Here is a 26,656-nt window from a genome sequence, read left to right on the forward strand (position 1 = left end):
AAGTTTGGCTCCGTCAGCCATTTTGACAAAAAAATTGTGTGTGTGTTTGAATAGGGGAAGTGTTGTGTGTGTTTGTGCTTGCATACATTGAGAGAAAAAGGTTGAAATAATAGAGTGAGAGAGTTTAAAGATGAAAAAAGAAAGTATGGGTAAAGTTTAGAGAAAAAGGAAATAAAGGTTATTTGGATGTGATTGAGTATGGAGAGAGGATTGTAAAGGTTTAGTTTAAGAAAAAAGTTAAACAACATTAAAAACTAGGTTTAAAAAAGGAATTTACTACGGCAGAGCGTGTTTGGTAAGCACATGGTAAAAAGGTGAATAAAAATGCATTTAAACTATTCAATACCAGCGTAGGTTAAGAAAAAAAGAGAGGTTAAAAGAAAGAAGAGGAAGAAAGTTAAAAAAGAAAAGAGAGCCCCCTTTGTAAAGGGCAAAGATAGAGAGTACATGGTTGAATCAGAAAGAGAGAGGGACAGAGAATGAGAGCAAGAGAGAGAGAATGTTTACCTTTCCAGTCTTTCTGTAGAATGAGGCAACTTTCCAGTTTCAGACCCTCTCAGGCTTGTTATCACCACCTTTAGTTCGGATCACAACAGCATCACAGAATTCATTTTCCTGAACCAATCCTAGAGTCCCAAGATTTTAAACAAGAGCCATCTCCCTCCTCTTTTCCCTCCTCTCCTCCTCCCCTTTTAACTGTCTTATTCTTAGCTAAAGAAACAGACCTCCAGTATTTTTCCCGCCACGTAGCCCCTTAACATAGGGGGTTTTATAAAAGTTAAAACCATAAGCTTTTAGTAACACACAATTTTAAAAGTTTTCCCCTAGGTTTTAGACTAACGTGTTATTTTTTAGTAAGCAAATATGAAACAACAGGCTTTTGCAGCAAGGCTCCTGTTAGCAAAGCAGCCTCTGTGAGTCAGTGGGTCACAGAGAAGGAGTTTGCATCTTTACCTGTTTTTTAACAAACACATGTTAAAGTTACATTGTTTTGCAAAGGTGTAATTACTTGAAAAGACAAACCTAAGACACACCCCTTTTGTATGTGTTGTAATAAAAAAAGACCAGGCATATAAAAATGTTAAAGGGGTCTGTCTTCACATAGACTTGTCTTTTAAAGTGTTTATTCCTTTACAAAACTTAATATAACTTTCACCTGTATTTCTTAAAAAGCAGGCAAAGAAGCAGCCTGCTTCTCTCTGATCTACTGGTTTACAAAGGCTGTTTTGGTGACAGTTGTTTTGCTGCAAAACTGTCCTTACTGAAAAAATGACCAGTGCTAGCCTAAAACCTAGGGAAAAACTTTTTTATACTATACATTACGTTTATAAACAGGTTTTCTGTGTTTTTAATAATGGGTTCTTTCTGCATACTTACAGTTTATTAAAACACTTATGCCAATGAGGCTAAATGAAAAAAGTGTCTTCAGGTAGCCTGTTTTTCAAAGGGGTCTTCTTTTCTAATCCACTACCTTCAAAAGGCTGTTTCAAGTTGCTTTCACTAAAAACATTGGGGAAAAAGCTTTTAAACACTTTTTCTTAGTCAGGGTTTAGGCCAGAGCTGCTTCTGCATGCTTTTTTTTTCATTGAAAAACCCCTGTAAATAAAGGGTTGTGTCTTTAGGTAGGTTTGTCTTTTAAGTGTTTACTTAATAAGTTAGAAAAGAGGGGTTTTTTTAGCATTACTTTAAAAAATACATTTTTGAACTGTTTAAATTATGTGTAGGTCAGCTTTTGTTACAGTGTGAAGGAAAACAGCCGGTCCTGGTTGTTTAGACAAGAGCAGAGCAAAGGCCCTTTTACTTGTTTCTCTCTGGGGGAAAAAAAAGGCAGGAATCCTCTGGCTACATACTTTAACTTCTTTTAGCTTTAATGGTTAAAAAGGTTTTATTTTATATAGTAAGCTTATTTACAGTTAAAGTTACTATTCTTTCTAATACAAGTATTTGGCATAATTTTGTTTTAAAAGCAGGCCTAGAGCTTTCTTGTTATGTTCTGGTCTTCTTATCTCTGATCCACTAACTCACAGACGCTGGTTTTGCTGACAATGGCTTTGCTAAAAAAGCATGCTGTTTCAAAGTGTTCTTACTAAAAAATAATCCATGTTGGTTTAAAACAAAGGGAAACATTTATCATTATACATTACTTTTATAAACACATTTTCTGTGGTTTTAACTCGAGGCTGTTTCTGCATGCTCACTTTATATTGAAACACCTATCCAAAGAGGCTAAATGAAAATTTGTGTTTTCAGATAGACTTGTTTTTCAAAGTTGTCTTCTTTTCTAACCCACTAACTTAAAAGTCTCCTTCAAATTGTCCTCACTAAAAACGTAGGAAAAAGCTTTTAAAAACTTTTTCTTAGTCAGGGTTTAGGCCTAGGGTGCTTCTGGATGCTTTTTTTTTTAATAAAAAATATGCAAAAGTAATGTGTCTTCATATAGGCTTGTCTTCTCAAGTGTTTATTCCCTTAAAAGCCTTACTATAACTTTCACCTCTATTTGTTAAGGGGGGGGGGAAACAAATTTCTTCTCTGATCCACTGGTTTACAAAATAAGGGAAATATAAACTGTCTGTTACTAAGGATCTGTGGTTTAAACCTGGGGTCTTCTGGCCTTCTTTTCTCTGATCACAGAGGCTGTTTTTGCTAACAATGGCTTTGCTGCAAAAGCCTGTTGTTTCAAATTGTGCTTACTAAAAAATAACCCACATTAGTCTAAATTTTTTTTGTCACTATACATTACTTTTATAACCAGGGGTTGTTTCTGCATGCTCTTTTTTTATATTAAAACACTTATGCCAAGGGGGCTAAATAAAGAAATATGTCTTTAGATAGACTTGTCTTTTCAAGTGTTTAGTCCTTTACAAGACTTTCACCTCTAGTTGTTAAATAGTGGAGAAAGAAACAAACGTCTTCTCTGTAATCCACTACTTTACAAAATAAGGGATATATAAACTGTCTGTTACTAAAAACCTGGGATTTTAAACCTGGGGTGCATCTGCCTGTTCTTTTTTTATTACAACACATACAAAAGGGATGTGTCTTAGGTTTGTCTTTTCAAGTAATTACACCTTTGCAAAACTTAATGTAACTTTAACATGTGTTTGTTAAAAAGCAAGTAAAGATGCAAACTCCTTCTCTGTGACCCACTGACTCACAGAGGCTGCTTTGCTAACAGGAGCTTTGCTGCAAAAGCCTGTTGTTTCATATTTTGCTTACTAAAAAATAACACGTTAGTCTAAAACCTAGGGGAAAACTTTTAAAAGTGTGTGTTACTAAAAGCTTATGGTTTTAACTTTTATAAAAACCGCTATGTTAAGGGGCTACGTGGCGGGAAAAATACTAGAGGTCTGTTTCTTTAGCTAAGAATAAGACAGTTAAAAGGGGGAGAGGAGAGGAGGGAAAAGAGGAGGGAGATGGCTCTTGTTTAAAATCTTGGGACTCTAGGATTGGTTCAGGAAAATGAATTCTGTGATGGTGTTGTAGAACAAACTCCGATTGATCCGAACTAAAGGTGGTGATAACAAGCCTGAGAGGGTCTGAAACTGGAAAGTTGCCTCATTCTACAGAAAGACTGGAAAAGTAAAAATTCTCTCTCGCTCGCTCTCATTCTCTGTCTCTCTCTCTTTCTGATTCAACCATGTACTCTTTATTTTTGCCCTTTGCAAAGGGGGCTCTCTTTTCTCTTTTCTTACCCTCTTTTTTCTTTTAACTTCTCTTTTTTTCTTAACCTACGCTGGTATTGAATAGTTTAAATGCATTTTTATTCACTTTTTTACCATGTGCTTACCAAACATGCTCTGCCTTAGTAAATCCCCTTTTAAACCTAGTTTTCAATATTATTTAATTTTTTTCTTAAGCTAAACCTTTACAACCCTCTCTCCTTACTCAATCACATCCATATAACTTTTCTTTCCTTTTTTCTCTAAACCTTGCCCAAATTTTCTTTTTTCATCTTTAAACTCTCTCATTCTATTCTTTCAACCTTTCTCTCAATGTACCCAAGCACAAACACACACAACACTTCCCCTATTCAAACACACACACACATATTTTTTTCAAAGTGGCTGACACCACCAAACTTCAGCGCCAACGGAAACAGGGTGGGAAGGCAGGACATAAGGCCCAAATGGGGTATAGAATCCTGTCAAAAAAAGCATGGTGATGAATGCTATCGAGCCATATACTACTAATAGTCCCTATTTTTATGAAAGAGAAAAATGTGATTCAGTGACTAAAGAATTTCTAATATAGTGCCTACTTTTATGAAAGGGAAAAAAGTGATCCGGGAACGTACAGGCCTGTTAGTTTGACCTCAATTGTATGCAAGGTCTTGGAACAAATTCGGAAGGAGAAAGTACTTAAGGACATAGAGGTGAATGGTAACTGGGATAAAGTACAAAATGGTTTTACAAAAGGTAAATTGTTCCAGACCATCCTGATCTCTTCCTTTGAGAAGATAACTGATTTTTTTGGACAAAGGAAATGCAGTAGATCTAATCTACCTGGATTTCAATAAAGCATTTGATATAGTTCCACAGGGGAAATTATTAGATAAATTGGAGAGGATGGGGATTAACATGAGAATTGAAAAGTGGATAAGGAACTGTCTAAAAGGGAGTCTACAACAGGTTATACTGAAAGGTGAACTGTCAGGTTGGAGGGAGATTAGTAGGAGAGTTCCTCCAGGATTTATTTTGGAACCAAAAAGTGGGAGTGTGCTAATAAAATGTGTGGATGAAACAAAGATGGAAGGTATTGCCAAGATGGAGGCGGACTGGAATATCATACAAGAAGATCAGGACTACCTTGAAAACTGGAGTAAAAGAAATGGGATGAAATTTAACAGTGCAAAATGCAAAGCCATCCTCTACACTGGGGACCTACACTGGAAGCAATAGAGGAGAAGAAAGACCTGGGTGTATTGATTAATCACAGGATGACTATGAGCTGCTAATGTGATGCATCTATGAAAAAGGCTAAGGCAATCCTACGCTGCATTAGGTGAGGCACTTCCAGTAAAGATAGGGAAGTGTTAGTACCATTGTTCAAGGCATTTATGTGAGACCTCACCTGGAACACCATGTGCAGTTCTGGTCTCTCATGTTTAAGAAAAATGAATTCAAACTGGAACAGGTGTAGACATGGGTTACTAGGATGATAAGAAGAATGGAAAACCTACCGTATGAGGGGAGACTCAAAGAGCTTGTCTTGTTTAGCCTAACCAAAAGAAGGCTGAGGGAGATATGCTTGATATCTATAACTACAGCAGAGGGAGGGAGAAGAGTTAAGTGCCAATGTTGACACAAGGACAAAGGGAGATAAACTGGCAATCAACAAGTTTAGGCCTGAAATTAGATGAAGGTATCTAAACATCAAATTAATGAAGTTCTGGAACAGCCTTCCAAGAGGAGCAGTGGAGGCAAAAAACCTATCTGGCTTCAAGACTGCACATGATAAGTTTATGGAGTGGATGGTGCGATGGGACTGCCTATAATGGCATGTGGCCCATCTGTAACTGCTAGCAGCAAATATCCCCAGTGGCTAGAGATGGAATACTCGACGGGGAAGGCTCTGAGTTACTACAGAGAATTCTTTCCCAGGTATCTGACTGGAGGGTCTTGGCAACATTCTCAGGGTCCAACTGATCACCACACTTAGAGCCAGAAAGAAATTTCCCCCCTGCAGCATGGGTCATGGGTCACTTGCAGATTTAAACTGGAATAAAAGGTGTATTCGCTGTAACTTGAAGCTTTCAGTTCATGATTTGAGGATTTCAGTAACTCAGCCAGAAGCTAGGGGCCTATTACATCAGGGGATGGGCGAGGTTCTTGGACCTGCAATGTCCAGGAGGTCAGACTAGATGATCATGATGGTTCCTTCTGGCCTTAAAGTCCATGAGTCTATTAGTCATAATTTGCTACTGTAGTAAATTGCTACTCTCATGAAGCAGAAGGAAGCAGGGAGTGTCTCTAAAGCAGAATGCCTCCCCAGGCTGTGCCCCACACCTAGCTCAGGGCTGTGCCTAAAGGCATAGTCTAGCCCTTAGTTAACAATTCTTTTGACATTGCATGGCCTAGAAATGAATCCAGCTCACTCTCCCATAGCTATTTTGGCTCTGTTGTTTATAGAGAGGTACAAAAACGTGAAAGTTACTTCAGAAACTGAACCAGTCTGATTCTGACACATACAGAGGGGTGCAGGGACTCTGACTCTGACACAAATGAGTGATCACCAGACTGATACACACATGGGAGCCAGTCTGATTCTGAGGGCTTATCTATACACCATTCACAGCAAACTAGGGTGTGACTCTACCCCACACTAGCCTGCCACACATTAAGTGCCCATGAGGACTCTGCTGATGGGCACCAACTGTTCAGTAGTGTGCTTTGATCTACTCCTGTTTCAAAGCAGGGTAGATGAAAACACAATATGGAATTGTTAATATCCAGCAGCAGGTTCCACACAACCAGTTAATGAGTGGAATAGCCTTATACCCCAGTTTGCTGTGAACAAAGAGTTTGTATAGACAAGCCCTTATACATACATGAGAGCGATCTTATGATGCATACAGGGTGTGTTTTTGTGTGTATGATAAAACTGACACATATGGGAAGCCTGATCTGACTCACACACAGAGGGAGCAAAAGATCTGTTGAGTAAGAAAGTGAATTTGTACATGGGCACTTCTCTGACCAGAACCAAATTTTATGTCAGAATGTAAGAACATAAGAATGGCCATACTTGGTCAGACCAAAGGTCCATCTAACCCGGTATCCTGTCCTCTGACAGTGGTTAGTGCCAGGTGCCCCAGAGGGAATGAACAGAACAGGTAATCATCAAGTGATCCATCCCTTGTCACCCATTCCCAGCTTCTGGCAAACAGAGGCAGGGGGCACCATCCCTGCCCATCCTGGGTAAGAACCATTGATGGAACTATCCTCCGTGAACTTATCTAGTTCTTTTTTTAACCCTATTATAGACTTAAACTTCATAACATCTTCTGGCAAAGAGTCCCACAGGTTGACTATGTGTTGTGTGAAGAAATACTTCCTTTTGTTTGTTTTAAACCTGCTGCCTATTAATTTCATTTGGTGACCCCTAGTTCTTGTGTTACGGGAAGGAGTAAATAACACTTACTTGTTTACTTTCTCCACACCAGTCATGATTTTATAGACCTCGGTCATATCCCCCCTTAGTTGTCTCTTTTCCAAGATGAAAAGTCCCAGTCTTATTAATCTCTCTCATACAGAAACCGTTCCATAACCCATATCATTTTTTTTGCCCTTTTCTGAACCTTTTCCAAATCCAATATATCTTGTTTGACATGGGGAGACCACATCTGCATGTAGTATTCAAGATGGGGGGCGTACCACGGATTTATATAGAGGCAATATGATATTTTGTGTCTTGTTATCTATCCCTTTCTTAATGATTTTCCACATTCTATTCACTTTTTTGACTGCCACTGCACATTGAGTGGGTGTTTTCAGAAAACTATCCATAATGACTCCAAGATCTCTTTCTTGTCCTATTAGGTTCATCTCAAACTGTGTCCCTTTGTTAGTCACTGGTCTGTGGCTCTTCAGTAGGAAAAGTCTCTGGAGATTACAGCCCCTTTGGAATTACTGACCTTTTTCTTTTTCCTCCCCCATCTCGGAAGCAGATTCATTCAGACTAATCTTTTCCAAGAGTTCTGTGTCTGCATCCATGGCCATGTCCTTCTTGTAGAATTCCAACTTCCTATAAAATTTCAGGGAGGAAAAGTGAAAAACAACAATTGTTATTACAAGAGGAATTTTAGGTAGAAAAAATATAATTATCCAAGGTACTATCCTGTGAGGACATCAGTTAACACCACTTCTTGAGCAAGAAAATATTTTAATAGATTCAATAGATCTATTTTTAATAGACTCAAGTGGTCATAGCTGTGGTTCTGTCTTTTCCTAAAAAAACTAGAACCTTGAGTAGAATCTAGGGAGGTAACAAAAGTCTAGATATAGAATCAGAACCTGGGGCAAGGCATGGAGATAAGCAAGGTCAGTATAGGGCCAGCAGGTGCAAGTTGGTTTGGAGGCATGGAGATCAACCCCAACAAGATGAGGAGAAAGACCAGAAAAGGATCAGAACATGGGGGAGTGACGCCTTGGTATGTTAGGGTTAATGAGAACACTGCAGGCTCAGGAAGTGGGATGGGCCATAGGGTGTTGGGGATGGTGCAAGGTCAGAATCGAGCCAGGTGTGGGGATAGTTAGGGAAAGCTGTGCACAAATGAAGAGGGATGAAAGGGAATGTGGAAGTAGAAAAAGAACTGACAGGGATTTGAAGGGGTTTTTAATGCATGACAGTCTCTGTTAGCAAGAGTCAGGCTAACTGTAACCCTAATAACATGAGATTTGTAGAAGCGAGGATTGTGTGAGGCGAGTGGGAAAGAACTGTATGAGAATTTGTTGTGATCTTGTGTAGATAAGATAGAATGTGGACTAGAGTCAAAATAAGTGAGAAAAATAAGTTATGAGGATGGCCTATCTATAAACAGAATGCAGCTGTTGCTTGCTACTGTCTGTATAGTGTTGCTCATTATTGTCTGTAATAAAGGTATAAATGCTTGCTGTAATTGTTTACCTGTAGAGAGACCTGCTTAGGAGGGGGAAATCCTGTGTCCTAGTGCACTCTCTCCCTCTATGCAATTGCTTGAGAATAAAGTATATGACTTTGCTGCACTCAACCAGAAGTGAGAACCGTGTTTTTCTCCGACAATTTGGAGGCTCATCCTGGTTGGGCTTACGTCATCTGAACTTATTGACTGTGCAGCAAGATCAAATGCAGAGCGCTACTGGGGAACTGTTTTGCCATCCCTAGTAAGGTTAGTTTGAAGTGGTACTGGGGACTTAGTTGTGCCACCCCACAATAAGGTAGTTGTATGCGGTACTGGGGAACTGTTAGCTTGGCAGCCCCCAATAAAGTTAACGCATAAGGGAAATGCATTAGGTATGCACAGGTGCTGAGGGGTTTTTACCACCTCAAGAGGGGTTGTCACCACCTCATAAGGGAAAGTGTATTGAGTTCGGACACAAGGTACAGATGCATCATGGTATTTAGAAACAGAGGCCTTGGGTGGTGGGGTATACACAGTGTGAATGAGAGTTACCAGAAGACACCCAGAGTATTCTGCGAAGCAATAGCTCATGACCAGAAATATTCTAAAGCAAGCCCAGTAACTCCACCTAGAGGATCTGTTGAAGATCCAACCCACAGTGGGCTGACTGGGTCTGGCATCGTCCGGCGAGGAAGCTACCTGGGCCTAGAAGTGTGTGAACCCATCTTCCCTCCTCCTTCTTTTCTCCATGTGCCTCTCCTGTGTGAGCGCCCTGTAGGGTGAGATCCTTAGTTTATCAGCCGTTAGCAAGCAGGGTGTTTTCCCTGTGTGTGATTGGAAAATGGGTGACAGACAATCTAAGAATTCTCCCTCACCCCCTAAGGATACCCCAGCATATTACCTGTACGTACATTATGGTCCTAAAACCTGCAGGTATTGAGACATTGGAATCTTTACACGCGTGAAAATCCATCTAAACAATGCCCACTAAAAGGTACCTTCAATCTAGATAAGATCATACATCTCAGAGGAACTTTTAATCACCAAAAAAAGCCTCTGACACACAGTGGGAGCAATTTGTCTAATGCGGAAAGGAACGGGTTAATTTGAAATTCAGCTTAGCCCAGAAATAAAGAGAAAGTTGCTCTGCGTTCAAGGTCAAGAATCAATGCAGACCATGTTAAGTACAAAGAAAAACTGCTTTTGGCCCCAGTTGGCTGTGAAAAAAACATAGACAGAGGCAAACCAAAGGCAATACAAGTTACAGGACTGAGATTATATTTGCAAAGCTTAACTGTCCAGTGAGCTCCAACAGTCTGCCTTTGCGACCCTGGAGCCGGTGTGGTTTGGTGATGCTGAAGAAACCACAGGAAGTCGACCTGGACTGGAATCTCTGAAAGAGATGCCGCAGGAGATCCCAGAGTGTAAAAGAACAGCCCTCCCAAGAGTGGAAGCATGTTGGAAATTCTGGACAAGCTATATACAGGATAATCTCCCGTCCACCTCTCCCCCTTCTCTAAATGTTATACACAGACGTGGCCAGTCTGGATGTACGTATGTGAGTATGAAGTGGCCTAGGCTTGGCATTAATGTTTTTTTTCCCTGAGTGATATGGGAGCATTCCCAACACTCTCTCTTGTTTTATTTTATGAATGAAGCTTTAAAATTCAGTCATATGGTGTGTTTTCTTTATCTTCCCCCAACGATCCTGCGGTGTCAGCCTGATCACCTGACACGAGGGATAGATTGGTAACAGCAATTTGTCACAGTTGGTGGGCAATTGAAAAGGGGGGGAGCCCTACAGAATTCACACCATCTATTTGTTTTGCCCTTGTCATTTTAATGTTTGCTTTGCTTGATATTGTTAGTGTTATATGTTGAGGACTGAATGATTAAAGGTGTGCCCACTCTCAGCTGCAGTAAGTCTGAGAACCAGAGAGGGCTTTAGCATTCTTCTCTCCACCCCAGTTGACCGGGAAGGGTGTCAGGTGGATCTACCCCCAGTTGTAGCAGGACTGAGCAATAGAGAAGTTGGAGAAAAGGGAAGAGATGTGTACTTGATAACTAGAATTGAGCAATTAAGAGCATAGATCATGAACCAGGCAGCAACTCAAACCTATGCCCAGGGCAAGACGCAGGCCTTGAGATAGGACTTCCAGGCAGAAAAGGAAGCACTGGCTAAGCAAGTAGTGGTCCTTCAGAGACTTGTCAAAATTTAACCATTTGTGCTCAGCATACACTGTAACAGCAGTGTGTTTGCCACAAGAGGAAATTGAATAGTTAAACGCCCATGTGCCATGCATTTTTGCCCAGGTGGCAAGCCTTGTGAGTAAGAATGTTTAAGGGAAGAGACCAGGAAGGGTGGGGGCTAGTTGAGAAGCCCACTCTCCTAGCTAAATTGGTAGTGGAACAAACCGGTGCCTATGGAAGGGACAGTTCAGCAAGGAAAGCAGGATCGGGCCCAAGCGGGCAGGCAACAGATAGAGCAGGGGTCGGCAACCTTTCAGAAGTGGTGTGCTGAGTCTTCATTCATTGACTCTAATTTAAGGTTTTGCCTGCCAGTAATACATTTTAACGTTCTTAGGTCTCTTTCTATAAGTCTATAATATATAACTAACTATTGTAGTATGTAAAGTAAATAAGGTTTTTAAAATGTTTAAGAAGCTTTATTTAAAATTAAATAAAACGCAGAGCCCCCCCACCCCCCGGACCAGTGGCCAGGACCCAGGCAGTGTGAGTGCCACTGAAAATCAGCTCGCATGCTGCTGTCGGCACCCATACCATAGGTTGCCTACCCCTGAGATAGAGAGATTGGAAAATAGGTTGGAAATTTTGAGGGCATAGTGGAAGGAAAAGAGTAAGTAATTATAAGCATGGGGATTTCAAATACCCAGGACAATACTTGAAATGGTGATTTGAGTTGATAAAAAGTGGCTGTTGGGAGACAAGCAAATGATTTAAGGAAAGAGTGAGAAGTTAACTCTGTAGTTGCTGGAGGGAACAGCAGTTGAACTTTGTAAAAATGCTGAAGAGGAAAGTTCTTGCTGTCTTTGAAATGTTTTGTAAATAAATCCAGGCAAAGAAATTATTTGATTGCGATCATTTGGCTATGAACAATTTAGTCAAATTAGCTAAAGAAATGTATACAGTGCTATGTAATTAAAACCGTAATAGGCTCTAAGGGGCTACAATAAGCAGTGATGTTTTCTTTCAGATTACTGTGTGTTTGAAAGCTGGAGTTAGAAGTAAAAGACAATCAAAATTCTGGTAAAGTAAATTGTGTCCCTTTTTAAGTAAGAATCTTTAAGCTGTGGATAGCTTTGGATCCAGAAGCAAGCCAGAAAGCATCTCTATTAATGCAAATTATCTAACTGATAAGGTAGAAACCACTGAAACCTGGGCTGCCTATGAAACAAATACAAGACAATATGGGGTAATTCCTCTGTTTTGCCTGAAATCAACAAGGATATTTGTATATTTTAAGCAATGACAGAGTGCCCAGAAGGGGTACAGCTCTGTTCTTTTATCTTTCAGATAATCAGAGAAAACTGATGCCAGCTGAACAGCATTCAACATACCATGCATTTACTGGCACAATAGGAACTATGTCCTGTGTTCTATGTCCTGTCTTGTGATGTTTGTCTCGCGGCCAGAATTGTTGTGTCCAAACACTTTATATTTCAAGTTGAATAAAACAAGTATCTGCATTTTAATTTAACCCTTCTGTTTGATTTTAAACTAGACTATCCTATGAAAATATTAAAGTGTTTGGATAAATCAGGAAAATGTGATATACTAAAGTCTAATACATTTGCTTAAGTATGAAAAAGAAACTTCATTGGCCAGATCTTTTAATTGAAAAAATGTGGTTAAATTTGCATACCAACAGTTTTTGGAAGCAAGGACATGAAAAGTTAACCCACTCCCCATATTGCATATGGGATCCTTCTGGCTACCTCAGATTTCTAGCCAGAGGGCCGAGGAAGAAGGGAAGCTATTGGACACCAGAGGTTGTACTGAGTGGATTCCTCAAAAGTGGGTATGCTTGTCCTCGCTTGTTGCTCCAAAGCTCTGCAATAAAGTTATTTTACTGGACGGGTATATGTGGCATACATTGAATAATAAGACTAATATACTGTATAATGGCAATGTGTATGTGTTCATGGTTGAGAAAAGATGTATGAGTGAAGAGTGGAAGTTTCCTTTGTAGGCTGAAAGAAGCCAAGAAGGGGAGAAGGAAAAAGAACAGAATGAATTAACTGGGAAAAAAATAGCTATCAAGCTCAGTCCAAATATAAGACGCTGGACCCATTCAAGGACACTGCTCACAGCTAAGACTTGGCTGATAACCAAGAAAAGGGGGGAGGGGCTTGAATGTGCCCAAGCAGCTGTAAAATCTGCAAAACACTGCTAGGCATTAATGAAATGTGTTAGGTTTCTTTTCTCACAGGTATAGAAGCGCTACCCAAAGACCAGGGCCGGCTCTAGGTTTTTTGCCGCCCCAAGCAAAAAAAATTTTGCTTCCTCCCCGTCCCAGCCCTGGACTCTTCGCCGAACCCCCCTGCCGCCCCAGCTCTGGGCTCCGCCCTCACTCCCACCATTGCCCCCCACCCACACACCTCCTGCCGCCCCAGCCCTGGGCTCTCCCCCACCCCACCTGCACCCTCCTTCCACCGCAGCCCTGGGTCACTGGTAACTCACTCCCAGGGCAGGTCATTCAGCAGGAATTTTGGATATGCACAGAACACAGACAGGATTGGTTCCCATATGGTTACAGAACTGCAGCAAAGTGCAACAATTTTCAGCTTGTGTGACTGGAGGATCTCTGGATGCATATTATAAGACTGTCCTACATAAATGAGGAAAAGTTGAGATGTCCTTATTCTTTTGTTCCACTCTTTCTTTCTATGGGGAATTTGCCAATGCAATATCACTGTCTTCCTTTTAAAAAAACAAACAAAAAAGGCCATGGCTGTTGAAAACAGCAATTCCAGTCCTAATAACCACGGGGAAGCATTTCTTGCTCACTTTTATCCTACTTTTTCTACAGCAAGTTACAGTGGATCAGTATATTTGATCTGGGAGAAATGAAGTACCAGCTGCCCAAACTGAGCTTGAGCACTCCTGACTTTTGAGGTGTTCAAACCTGGAAGGCAGGTGCTGAGTGTGTGTGTCGGGGGGCTGTGGGCTCCGCAGGGGAGCACGGCAGCATGTATGCAGCAGCGTGTCTAGTGCTGGTCTGAGTGGCATGGTAAGGGGGCTGCGGGGTTGGAGAAGGAGCAGGGGGTTCTGGGGGGGCAGTCAAGGGACAGGGAGCGGGAGGGGTGGATGGGGCAGAGGTTCGGGGGGGCACTCAGGGGACAGGCAGTGGTTGGATAGGCATGGGAGTCCCAGGGGTTTGTCAGGGGACAGGTAGGGGGTTAGGTCCTAGGGGGGAAGTTGGGGAGGGTCTCAGGAGGGGGCAGTTGGGGACAAGGAGAAGGGAGGCATAGATAGGGGGTGGGGTCCCAAGGGGCAGTTAGGGGCAGGGGTCAACCAGGGGACAAGGGCCAGTGGCACTGAGATAGGGGGTGGGGTCCTAGGGAGCAGATAGGGGCAGGGGTCCCAGGAGGGGGTGGTCAGGGGACAGGGAGCATGGGGGGTTGGATGGGTTGGGGTTTCTGTGGGGGGCAGTCGGAGGGAGTGGATGGTGGCAGGGTGGGGCTACCCTCCCTCCTCGTGGAGTGTCCTATTTTTTGAATGTTAAAATATGGTATCCCTACCCTTCACAGTGCAGTTCTCCATTCACAGCAGGCTGCAGCATGAGGTCCCCCACTTCCTTTCCAGTTCGTAGTGTCCAAGGGAATGCTGGGAAATGTAGTTCTTTCCCTGCTCCATGGCCGGCTCTCTAGGCAGGGAGCTAACCAAGGAACCAAGGGGGCTCCCAGGGCCCCCTGATGGTTTTCAGCTCCCATGCTGGATCCCTGCCGCCCCTGCAAATGGGCTGCCCCAACCATGTGCTTGTTTTTCTGATGCCTAGAGCCACCCCTGCCAAAGAACCTAGCAGCCCTACCACTCCTTGGAACCGGGAGACTGGATCTATGTAAAGGTCCATCAGCGAAAGACTGCTCTGGCTCCACACTGGAAGGGCCTTTTCAAGTTGTGTTAACCACCAACACTGTCATGAAGTGCCAAGGACTACCTGCCTGGACGCATGTTTCTCGCTGCAAAAAGACCCCGCCACCTTGGGAGGATTTTCCTACTCATGATTGGCCTATTTCTCCTTCTAGCTCTGCTGTGCCTTCTGGACAGGAGGAAAAAAGGACAAGGTGAAGTGCTAGTAACCTCCCTTGACTACTGACAGACCTATTGTGCCCTTGGATTTTTCTAGAAGAAGCAAAACCATTACAGGGTAATGTGCTGGTAACCTCTCTCGTGTATGATGCTGAACAATGATTGCTTCAGGAAAGAAGAAGGAACATTCGCTCCACTGAAATAGCCAAAGTCCAGGAATTCCTGACTACAAAAGACATTAAGAACTGACCCTGGTGAAGAAACTAAGATTTATACACTGGCAGGAAAAAAATTGTGGGACTCATGCTTGGGAATGTGGTATTGATTGAATGCTGGGGTTTATCCAACAGGCTGCACCTTGTGGTTTGGATAAATCCTTCAGTATACATTGCCCTCTCTAATTGGATTTTAAATGATAAGTACCAAAGGCACCTTGTTGCCACTGCCCCTGCCATTTTTAACACCTCTTGCCTTCATACAATTAAAGCCTCTTCTAAAAATCTCAGAAGCTAGAGATGCAAAGCAGACTTGTCCCTCGCAGTGCTCTCTCCAGACTAATTTGTGATGGGCTCCCAGCACTTCCACTAGAAAATTACTCACAACTGAATAGAATTCTCATGAAATTAGGCCTAAATGTTTCTTTGCTTGGTGTAATCCCTCAGTTCTCCATCCCCTCTTGTACCACTCTGCACAATCCTTTTCAATCGGTACCATTCATATACCTGTAAGCAGTTATATGATATTCAAAAACATTCTTCAAAGGCTTATAAAAATTGGACTCATGCCCTTTTTTGCTGGTTTACAGGGCTCAAAGAAAGTATGGCCGTTTTTTCCCCCCTAATACCAGGTCTCAACTATAAATTGACATCGGTATAACATCCACACCCCTGAACAACATAATTATACCAACCTAACCCCCAGTGCAGACAGCGGTCAATATAGCTACTGCCTCTCATGGAGGTGGAGTACCTACATTCTCCCCTCGGTGTAGGGAAGTGCTACAGCGATGTCATTTCAGACCAGTTCTGGAGGGGACAAAGGTTTGTCTGCGTACAGAACAGAACACGTGAATATATTGTATCTTTGAGCAGTTGGGAGTGGGCATGGAGCATATAGAGACAGGAAAAGTAGGAAGGGCAAACCAAGGTCGGGGGGGGGCAACTGCCCCCTTGCCTCATAGCAAATGAGGCCCATTCTCCCAGCACAAACATCCAGCCATCATGTCATACACCTGCCTGTCCCTATGATCCATCCCCCATTTTGCTCATATCCCCTCACCAATAACACCTCCCACCTCTAAGAACTCACCCTTGGAGTTTCTGCAGGGGGAAGATTGGGCATTCCTGCTCCTATCACCTCTCAGGATGACCACCTAGCCTGCCTGCCCCACAACATCTTCACAGAGGGACAGAGAAGGAATCCTGTTCCTCAGCCCATACCATCCTGTTTGCCATCTTCCCAACTCTTTCTCAGACACACTACAGGAGACTGGCTAGCTCGACAGGCAGCCTATACAGATCACAGCTGGCTGGGAATTGTCTGGCAGAATGATTTTCCAAATGAACATGGTCTTTTCACAAAATCAAAATTTTCTGGAGGAAAAATTCAATTTTGTTGAAAGAAAAAAAAAGGCTTTTCATCAGAAAAATTGAAATGGCTAAACCCTGGCTGCTTGCGGCAGGGAGAAAGTGAAATTGACAAGAGCCTTCCAGGAGGCAGCTGGGGAGCCACAGCTGGGCTGGGAGGGAGGATGAGAGGGAGGAAGGTAGATGGAGAGCTCAGCATCTAGAAGTCCACTTCGAAGGCTATTGTCAATTTCCAGGCACAGTTCAGCGCAACTGCATCTGTTTCCCTGAGCGGTTCAACAAGTTACTCCCGAGGGAATTATGCACCAACAAATTAAAAATTCTGCACACAATATTTTAAAATTCTGCATATTTCTCAAAAAATAAATGTGGAAGCTCCAGCGTGGCAGTGGGGCGCACAGGCCACTGGCTGCACAGAGTTGGGAGATCACTGTACAGCCCACACACAACCAGGACATGGACTCAGCAGTGAGGTTGCACCCAACCCTGACACAGCACAAGGGCCGGGCCTGCCACTGCAACACCCAGGGGCCCTGCCCCTCTGTGCCAGGCACACCAATATAATGAGCAAGAGGGACAGAGTCTCGCATGCACATGTAGGTACAGGTAGGCTAGCTCAACTTAACAGGATCCAAGTGTTGAGGGGCTTAATGTGGGGGTATCCAGGTGTGGGGTAAGACGATTCTTTGTGGGGCAATCTTGGTTTGGGTGACTTGGTGGTGGGTCTGGGTGCGGGAGGATTCTGGATACACAGGGCCTTGTTCAGGAGGTTCCAGGTGCAGGGGTAATGGCAGACTGCAGGGGGGTCTAGGTGATGGTGGTCGGGGCTTAGTAGGAGGGTCTGGAGGGCACATCACGGTGGTCCAGGTGCAGGGGGCCGGGGCTCATCAGGGTGGGGGTTTGAGTGTGGGAGCCCAGCAGGTGGGTATAGGGTTTGTCTGGATGCAGAGGGGAGAGGCTCAATGGGGGTCCAGATGAAGAGGGGGTGAGGCTTGGTGGAGGGATAGGTGCAAAGAGTGAGGCTTGGCAGGATGTTTGTTTGGGTGCAGGAGGCTCGGTGGGGGGTGTTCTGGGTATGGGGGAGTGAGGCTCAGCAGAAGTGTTGGGCACAAGGGGTCCAGATGAATGGGGCTTTGGCATCAGGGAGCAACTCTTGTACAGTGACTCCTCCTGCCATGGCTGAGGAGCGATAGGGGCAGGAAATGGAGGGACAGGAGTGTGGAGCTTCCTGCAGGCAGAGGAGGTTTCTGAGGGTGGGTCTGATCCAGCCCCAGATGATCCTTCAGGGGAAGAGGAAGTCCCATCCTTTCCTGCCCCAGCCCAGCCAGGACTAGCAGCTGAGCCCAGCGCAGGGTTGGAGCCACCAGTCAGAGCATCCTCATCCTTGGCCTCCCCCTTCCACAGTGTTTTACCTCACCGCCAGCTGCTCTGTGCGCCCAAAATGATGCACCTGCATGCTTGGGAGGGGTATGTGGCCACTTTTGCAGTTTCCTTTTGTTTCCCCATCAGAAGTCATTTTTCTGTAGGGATGCAAAGAAATCTGTAGGTGACATGAACTCTGCATGTGTGCAGTGGCACAGAATTTCCCCAGGAGTAACAAGGGCATTCACTGTGAGGTTTCCAGCTGGCCAGCTGTTGCCTTCTGACCAGTTTTTTTCCAGGCTTCACAGTTTCCTGCATTTATTGTGTACTTCCCAGCACAGACAGGCTGACTCAGCAGACCTGCTTGCTTTCTCTTCAGAGACTGATAACAGATTTAGTTGCTATAGATATAAGTCACCACACAGCTCTTTCTAAGCCAGCCTACTTTCTTCTGAAGGTACAGACCATTACAGAAAAAAACATTAAAAACAATAAAAGAACCTAATGCTAATAAACTTACCTGAGATCACCCCACCTCTAACAGGGGCTGTCACAGGAGCAGTCTTTCAACACCTTCATCACAGGGGCTTCCTTGTGGCTACAAGTTCATCAGAGTTTCAGCTCAGAACAAGCTGTCTGTTCTTCCCTGTCTGTCTTATGAGGCCTCAGTAGGCCAAGTTCCCCAGATCCTACGATAAGGATTGGGATCCTCTGTGGCCCAGGTGTCCTGTCCATTTGCTGGATCAGGAAGAAGGCCCAGAGTCATTTTAAACTCCGTCTCTTCATTCAAAAGTCTTTTCTTTGTCTCTTGATCTCTGGAGAATCCAGTTTGAACCTGGAAATGCATTGCTCTCCAAAGCTGATAATGGAGAAGCTTCATTAACAGCTGCCTTCCCTACTAGAGAAGGTGCATACAGTGCCACAAAAACACACTCAAAATGTACCTGAAAGGTATTAACCTTAATTCAAAAATGTTTAACTTAATTCAATTAAGTTTATGTGAATTCCATAAAGTTTGTTCAGGATATTGCAGGACATGGTCAGTCTGTCACTTTGCCAGCAAGACAAAAAATCAATTTTCATTCTCCAAAAACAGATTTTTTTTTTAATTTCTCTCTCACAAAAAATATTGTGAGATTCTGTTCTTTGTCTTGAATTGGGATGAAATACTTTCAAAACCTTCCACTTTTCCACAGGACAGAAATTCTGTTTTCTGTACAGCTCTAACAAAGATAATCTAAACCAGCCCCTTAAATTCACCTTGCTCCCTGGTCCTAGAAGATCTGATCTGATCTGCCCTTGGTCTCATGGACCTGCTCTGCTTCAACAAACTAGTCTCCTCTCTGACAAATCACAACAGCATCATGCATGTCAAACACATATGTGAACATAGAACACAAACAGACACGCAAAACATACCCTCAGAAATTCAATTACTGATTATACATTTTTTACAAGTTAAACCGAAAAAACAGATTTTCCCAAAGCAAAGCATCAGGAAAAGGAATGGGAAATACAGAGGAAAATAAGGTTTAGAATGCAGAACTAAGGAGAAAATGAAAGAAAAAAAAACCCACCGGGAACATGAATAACAAAACCTCTTAGCCTATCACTTTCTTCACTGTTAGACACCTCCAGTAAATGCTCCTTTCTTTAAAACACGTTTCTGTTCGAAATGCCGCTGGGATTCTCCTTCCAAAATTTCATTGCACGCAGAGGAAGTGCAGATTGGCATTCAGTTGCAACGTCACACAGGAATCTCACCTTCCAGTTTTCATTCCAGCACATTAAAGATCACAAACCACTAAAATAACCAAGTCATTCCTCAGTTCTCCTTCTAGAATCTGGCCCCATGCACGCACTCCTGGGGCATGTAGTCCTTCTTCCCTGCAGACTGGTACTGTCCTTTGACTCCTTTCTCCTACAAACAAAAAGGAAACTGAAACCAAACCTAGCAGGCACAAAAGGACGGACTTTACTGTGTGCTGGGGAGAGGGGGAGGGCTTGGACAGCGTACTTAGATTCAGAAGGCGTCTAGTGGCTTCCGGCTTTTGTTCAATTTTACATTTAAATGAAGTTTTAAAACCTTAAACCTTAAGTTTAAATATCCTCTGGTCCTCCCCAAACTCGTACCAGTTCAGTGCAGAGGACAAGGCTGAATTTTCTAGCTTATTCTCATGCTATTTTCAACTAATTTTCTATTCCGAATCCTTGCTTTTGGTCATTTCCCCACAGAGCCTAAAGTAACAGAGTTCTAAAACTGTTCTCCCAGGTCCACACTGTTTTTTAGCAGCATAATGTCCTGACTTCCTCCCCACAGCTGGAATGTGGCCTAGTCTCACACAAAAAAAAAGCGGCACTGCCTTTCAAAACAAGCCTAACCCATTTCAGAGGGAGGGGGTGGGTGTGTTTATACAAATCCAATATTTTTCCTAATAATGTAAATACACACAAATATATTTTTAACAGCATAGTGTCCAATGCCTCCCTGCCAGTGAAGCCTTTCCCCATTGGCTCCTTCCGGCTGGAACCTGTCATCGCCACATTTAGCTACACACTGCAGTGAGTGTGGACACAGCCTGCTTTTCACTGTGGCAGGTAGCTACACATATTCTACATGTTGCTGCCAGTGGAGACAAGGCCTAGGAATGGAATTCACAGGAACCAGCAACCTGAGTGGGGTACAAGGAAGACTCTCACAAACACTGGTGGCCAGGCCAAACAATAACCCCAATCAGAAGAAGCTCCCTCCAACTGACAACATTCTCACAAAGATGCATGTAACAGCCCCTGACGCCTCCCCCAGCTCCTGGGAGCCAGAAACTCACAGCTCCCACCGCACAGCCCTAGGTCATGTGTTAGTTAGAAGCGGGGGACAGACTGAGGCCAGCCTGGACCCATCCTGCAGCCCTGACTCTGGCCGGGCCCAGGCACCAGGCGCAGGGCCGGCCTTAGGATTTATGGTGCCCTAGGCGAGATTATTAAACTGGTGCCCCTGTGCCTGATCTGCTCTTAGCAACACAAACATAAGCTTACAGTATTGGAAAACTTGCCACATTCACGTTATTAAAACCAATTTAACTTAATTAAGCACACTGTAATGCTGATGGACTAGCACTAAAGAAGCAGCACTATAGAAAAAATTCTGATATGACAGAATGATGCAAATAATATATATTTTTTAATTTATCAAAATTTTATTGGAAATTTATATGAAGAGGTATTGAAACAAAGATTTGTTTTTAATTAAAAGCAATCTTTCTGGCTTTTTTGGCTGCAAAATCAGTAATAACGTCATTGTATGACAAAGACAAAGTGATGTCTTGTTCGACTGTAAGAATAGCAAGACCAGTTAAGCGTTCCTGACTCATTGTAGAGTGGAGATAGTTTTTAATGAGCTTTAGTTTTAACAAACTCCATTCTCCTGATACTACTGTTACAGGAATTGTCAGTAGAATAGGAGTGGCAATGTACACATTAGGATATATGTCAACAAGTTTGCGGGTATGAATAAACTGTACAATGTCCATCACCGATTTTGCATGTGGCAACATTGATGACAGTGTACTCAATTCTTCGTACAGTTCAAGTCCATTTAAATCAAAACTATCACCGTGCTTCAGGAGGCTCTCTAGGTTCTTGCACTTTATCATTAGTTGCTCTTGTTTTCCTATTTTGTTGAATTTAGTTATGTCATACAAAAATCCAAACTGTTCATGGTGTACTTGCAAGGTATTAAACCTTTCATCAACAGCAGATACTGCTTTATCCATCACAACATTAAAAAATTCAACCTCAAATTTCTTTTCTGGATCGTCTGTGGGCATGATCTGCTGTACAGATTCTTCACAAAGCAGTGTCCCTGGCCTTTTTAACTCATATTAACTATGTATTTACTTTATGAAAGTTGGAGAAAACATTGTGAAAACGTAAAACATTGGCTGCCCAACTTCTGGGCTGGCAAAAGTTATACTGACTCACAGGGGAAAAAAAAAAGCAGGAGAATCTTAGTACAACATATGGTCACTCTATACCAGGGGTCAGCAACCTTTCAGAAGTGGTGTGCCAAGTTCACTGTAATTTAAGGTTTCTCGTGCCAGTAATACATTTTAATGTTTGTAGAAGGTTTCTTTCTATGTCTATATTATATAAATAAACTATTGTTATGATCTGAGGTCTTGGCCACCGGTCCTGCTCAGGCCACTGCCAGCTGAGTAAATGAAACCCCAAACTGGCAGCGGGCTGGTGGCTGGAACCCTAGACAAGGATCCCAGGCCCTGCTCAGCCCGCTGCTGGTCTGGGGTTCTGACCACCAACTCCTGCCAGCCAGGATCCCGGCCGCCAACCCCCCCTCAGCCCGCTACCAGCCTGGGATTCTGCTCACCCAGGCTGGCAGGAGGCAGAGTGGGGCTGGCGGCTGAGCTCCTGACTGGCAAGGGGCTGGCAGCCCCCTGGAGTAGCAGTAGGCTGAGTGCTGCTGGCACCCCAGACTGGCAGCAGACTGAGCCACTCAACCCCCCACCAGCCCTGCTCAGCCCGCCACCAGCCCACTCAGCCCGCTGCCAGCTGAGTGAATGGAACCCCAGGCTGACAGCAGGTTGAGTGGTTCAGCTGGCCTGCTCAGTCTACTGCCAGCCTGGGGTTCCTTGGGGGTCCCCAGGCCAGCAGCAGGTGCTGAGTGGGGCCGATGGCTGGTATCCCAGCTGGCAATAGGGCAGCAGCCGGAACCCCAGAGCAGTGATGGGCTGAGCCGCTCAGCCTGCTGCTGCATACCATCAAAAATCAGCTCACCTGCCACCTTTGACACGTGTGCCGTAGGTTGCCGACCCCTGCTTCATACACTAGTAAGGAGATGAGCATATTACAATTGTTGGAGGGTTCTTACCAGGAGTAACAGGCTATAGGAAAGTCAGTCAACATTTTTTGTTTCTCTGATGAAAACTGGCCCACGCCCTGCCTCAAACCAAACCTGTCACTAATAATTGTCAACAACTTAATTTTCTGTTTTTGGCTAAGATATTGATTTTTTTTAAAAAAAATATATATATTGAAATTGGATTCAGGATTGTTAGCAAGAATTTTTGGCAAACAAAGTTGTTAAATGACAGTCTAAATGGCAACACAGTACTGCTTTCATGCTTGGCTCACCCCCCAGCCTGCTGGTCCAACAGCTGCAATAGACCCCAAAATCCACCTCTTGGGGTGCAGAGTGGCAACAGCAGTAGCAAACCCTCAGGTGCAATCACACGCCAATGGGCACCACCACCAGCCTTCCGGACCATGGTGAAGTTAGCACAGCATCTGATCTCAGAAAGGTCACCCATGGAGCCACAGCAGCTCATCTTGCCCTGTGCAGCTCCCCCCAGATGAGACGGATCGCTGGCAGCTGCCAGCCCGGGGAGAGGCGCTCCCCAGCTAGGGTGGCCAGATCCAGATGTCCTGACTTTATAGGGCCAGTCCTGATATTTGGGGCTTTGTCTTATATAGGCACCAATTACCCCGACCTAGAGTGACCAGACAGCAAGTGTGAAAAATCAGGACAGGCAGTGGGGGCGGGGGGGGGGTGTAAAAGGAGCCTATATAAGAAAAAGACCCCAAATATCAGAACTGTCCCTATAAAATAGGGATATCTGCTCACCCTACCACAACCCCTTGTCCTGATTTTTCACACATCTGGCTAACCCCAACCCAGCCCTGTGTGACATTCCAGTCCTGGCTCGCTGCCCAGGAAGTGAGTTACTTTCACTTTCATTCCTCAGCAGGCAGCCAGCCTCCCCTCCCCCGCAGCACCTCACCCACCCAGCCCTGACGGAGGGGAGGGAGGAGAGAGAGAGGGATGCTCCTGGGAAGGAGGGAGAAAGGAGGGGGTGCTCTGTGGGGCAGGGGGGAGAAGAATGGATGTTATGGGGGACAACAAAGGATACTGGTTCCAGAGCCACAGAGCCTGCCTCACCTCACCTCAGCTGGGGGGAAAGAGTCACACTCACAGGTGAGCTCCTTCCCCAACCCTACCCCATCCCCTTCCCAGAGACCCCGGCAGCCAATCCCGTCCCTCAGACTGTGCTGCATTCGGCTCTCTCTAGGACCCAGCAGCCCTGCTTCTCCACTGTCTGGGCTGCCTGCAGAGTGGTGCCCCCAGGCAGAGTGAGGCCCTACGTGGCTGCCTATTCTGCCTATGCCTAAGGACAGCCCTGACCAGGCGGCAGGGGCTCCCTGCACTCCCGCCGGCGAGCTGCAGAGAACGTATGCGTGGTGGGCATCAGCCTGGCCAGCTTCAGCACCAGTGGCATCGGCCGTCCCTCCAAACTTCTCCTAGGTGCTGCCCTGCAAGCTGGCAGGGCCGGCTATGCCACAGCAGCCCGCACACTACCAGTACATGCATAGCATGGCATCCAGCACCTGGTGTTGCTGACCAAGGGCAGCCCACCCAACCATGACACCTGCCCTGACATCAAGCACCATCACCTCTGCATCCAGGACTTCTGAGCCCTGTCACTGGAGCAGATCAAGCACTTCCTGCCAATTGTGGAGGATGCCAGCACCAAGGGCGAGGCCGTGGTGGTGCACTGCATGCTGGGATTTGGCAGGGAACCATGCTGGCCTGTTACCTTGTGAAGGCCCGGAAACTCACTGGGGTCAACGCCATCCACGAGATCCGTAGAATCCGGCCAGAGCCATTGGGACGCTTGAAAGTCGTGATCCAGTTCCACCACCACAACAGACAGCCACAGCTGGAGCCCCCTCACCTCCCTGCACGGGGGGGGGGGGGCAGAGGGACAGGGCTGCTCAGCTACACAGACAGCTGCAGGAAGCCCCTCTTGGGCCTGTGGCTGGGCATTTCTGGACCCATGGAGGGGACCTTCCCAACTGCTCTCAGCAGGGAGTGCCTGGTTGCTGAGCGGAGCAGGCAGCGGCGTATTATCGCCTAGGCCAACAAGGCCTAGGCCTAGGGTGGCGAATTTGCAGGGGCAGCAAATTTGCTCATGATCCCTCCCCAACTCTGCCCCTTCCCCAAATCCCCAAATCCCCTGCCCACTTCCTCCCCCAGGTGTGCCGCGAAAACGCTGGGAGGGAGGGAGAAAAGAGGGAGCAGAAGTGAGCTGGGGCCCGCGGGCGCGGGGAGTAACCCTGGGGGGCCGGGAACCACTCCTCGCCCAGCTCACCTCCGCTCCACCACTGCCATCTCCCGAGCGCACCATAACTCCCCTTCTCCCCCTCCCTCCCAGTCTTACCGCAGGGGAGCAGAGGTGAGCTGGCGGGGGGGGCGGGGTGCAGCAATTTTTTGAGGGCCTATGGGCACCATATTTATTAATCCGACACTGGAGCAGGGGCTGGACTCAGAGCCTGTGGCCAGACCCCATTCTTGGCCACTTCCAGGAGCAATGCAGAGCCAGGGCAGCTAGGGACCCTGCCTTAGCCCCGGGTCCCCGTTATGCCATTCACCAAACTTTTAACGACCCAGTCAGCAGTTCCAACCAGAGCCACCAGGGTGCCTTTTCAGCTGTGTGTTCCAGTCAAAAACTGGACACCTAGAAATCCTACCCAGCCAATTTGGGGTTACCTGCAAGAGCACTGGACCCTGTTTAGGGGTGGGAAGGCCACTGGCACCAGAACTGTGGCCCTGCCCCTTCTCCTCCTCTTCCCCCTGAGGTCCCATCCCTGGCTGGGCCAGAAGCTGGAGCCAGCCTGTGGTAGGATGACAATATCTCCCTGCACGGAGCTGACCTGAGCTCCTTCCCGCACCATGCAGAGCTGGCCCAAGACCCCCTCCCCATCAGGTGGAGCTGGCCCAAGTTGCTCACCCAAACTCCTCTCCTGCTCCTGCACAGAGCTGGCCCAATTCAGTAATCCTCCCCCTGCCGCCCACGTGAAGCTGGCCCGAGCACCCCCATGTGGGCCTGGCCCGAGCCCCACTACTTAGCTTCCTAAGCCTCTTTTTGGCAAACCTGGGCATTTCTCATGTTTGCTCTTGCCAACTGATTTTCATTTGGGACACAATCAAGAGCCTTCAACCAACCTTCAGTGGCCCCACCCCTGCTCCCCCCATGAGAATATAGTATTGTATAGTATTGCAATTTTTTTTATGGAAGGGGCCCCCAAAATTGCTTTGCCCCACGCCCCCTGAATCCTCTGGGCGGCCCTGCCCCTCTCCCCTGGACCTCCAGCCCCACCCCCTGGAGTTTCCCTCCTTTTTTCTCACTCTCCCCATCCCCTCTAGGAAAAAGATTTAAAGGGGCCATGCTTTCTAAACCCTAAAGGGGTTACATTTACATTTGCTTGTTTATTCTATTACTAAAAATCCATAAAGAAATACCAGACTGTTGCCTTTCTCAAAACCGCAGTGAGAGCAAACATCTTCAAGGACATAGGTGGCCACTGGACCCTGCCCCTGAAGTAACACATTGTTATCCTGGCAATAGTCTACAAAGCTAGATTCACAAAGTGACTTAGGTGCTTAAAGTGATTTTATAGAGCTCTATCATATACCCACCTTAATTCTCTCTTTTCCAAGCTGAAAAGTCCTGGTCTTATTAACCTGTCCTCATATGGAAGCTTATTATCTGCACTCCTGATCATTTTTGTTGCCCTTTTCTGTACATTTTCCAATTCCAATATATTTTTTTCAAGATGGGGCAGCCAGATCTGCACACAGTACTCAAGATGTGGGTGTACCATGGATTTATATAAAGGCATTATGACATTTTTTGTCTTATTATCTAGACCTATTATCTAGCCCTTTCCTAATTATTTAGATTAGTCCAAGCTCTAAATCCAAGAATCAGGCCCCACTGGGATTCATAAAACCGCACTCAGCTGCCCCAAGCTCTGTAGGTGC

The 26,656-nt window shown here is 45.2% G+C and overlaps 1 protein-coding gene and 1 pseudogene across 4 annotated transcripts in view; one reads left to right on the forward strand and one right to left on the reverse strand.

Moving 5' to 3' along the window:
- The window catches only part of LOC115640592 (natterin-3-like), a 35,220-nt gene extending 15,451 nt beyond the window's left edge, over positions 1–19,769 (reverse strand). For 3 of the 4 annotated variants that reach the window (XR_003997895.1, XR_003997894.1, XR_003997893.1), the window contains exons 1-2: positions 19,398–19,769; positions 7,634–7,743 (exon numbers count right to left, since the gene is read on the reverse strand). Coding sequence is in view for 1 of the 4 variants with exons in the window: in XM_030543470.1 (XP_030399330.1) it covers positions 7,634–7,743; positions 19,585–19,598 (124 nt within the window). In the remaining 3 variants the exon portion in view is untranslated. The remainder of the gene's footprint in view (positions 1–7,633; positions 7,744–19,397) is intronic. The other variant, XM_030543470.1, reaches the window with a different exon arrangement.
- Positions 19,770–23,995: 4,226 nt separating this feature from the next.
- On the forward strand, positions 23,996–24,749 carry LOC115640382 (annotated as a pseudogene).
- The last annotated feature ends 1,907 nt before the right edge of the window (positions 24,750–26,656 follow it).

Source organism: Gopherus evgoodei, unplaced genomic scaffold (genome assembly GCF_007399415.2).
Source record: "Gopherus evgoodei ecotype Sinaloan lineage unplaced genomic scaffold, rGopEvg1_v1.p scaffold_31_arrow_ctg1, whole genome shotgun sequence".
NCBI lineage: Eukaryota > Metazoa > Chordata > Testudines > Testudinidae > Gopherus > Gopherus evgoodei.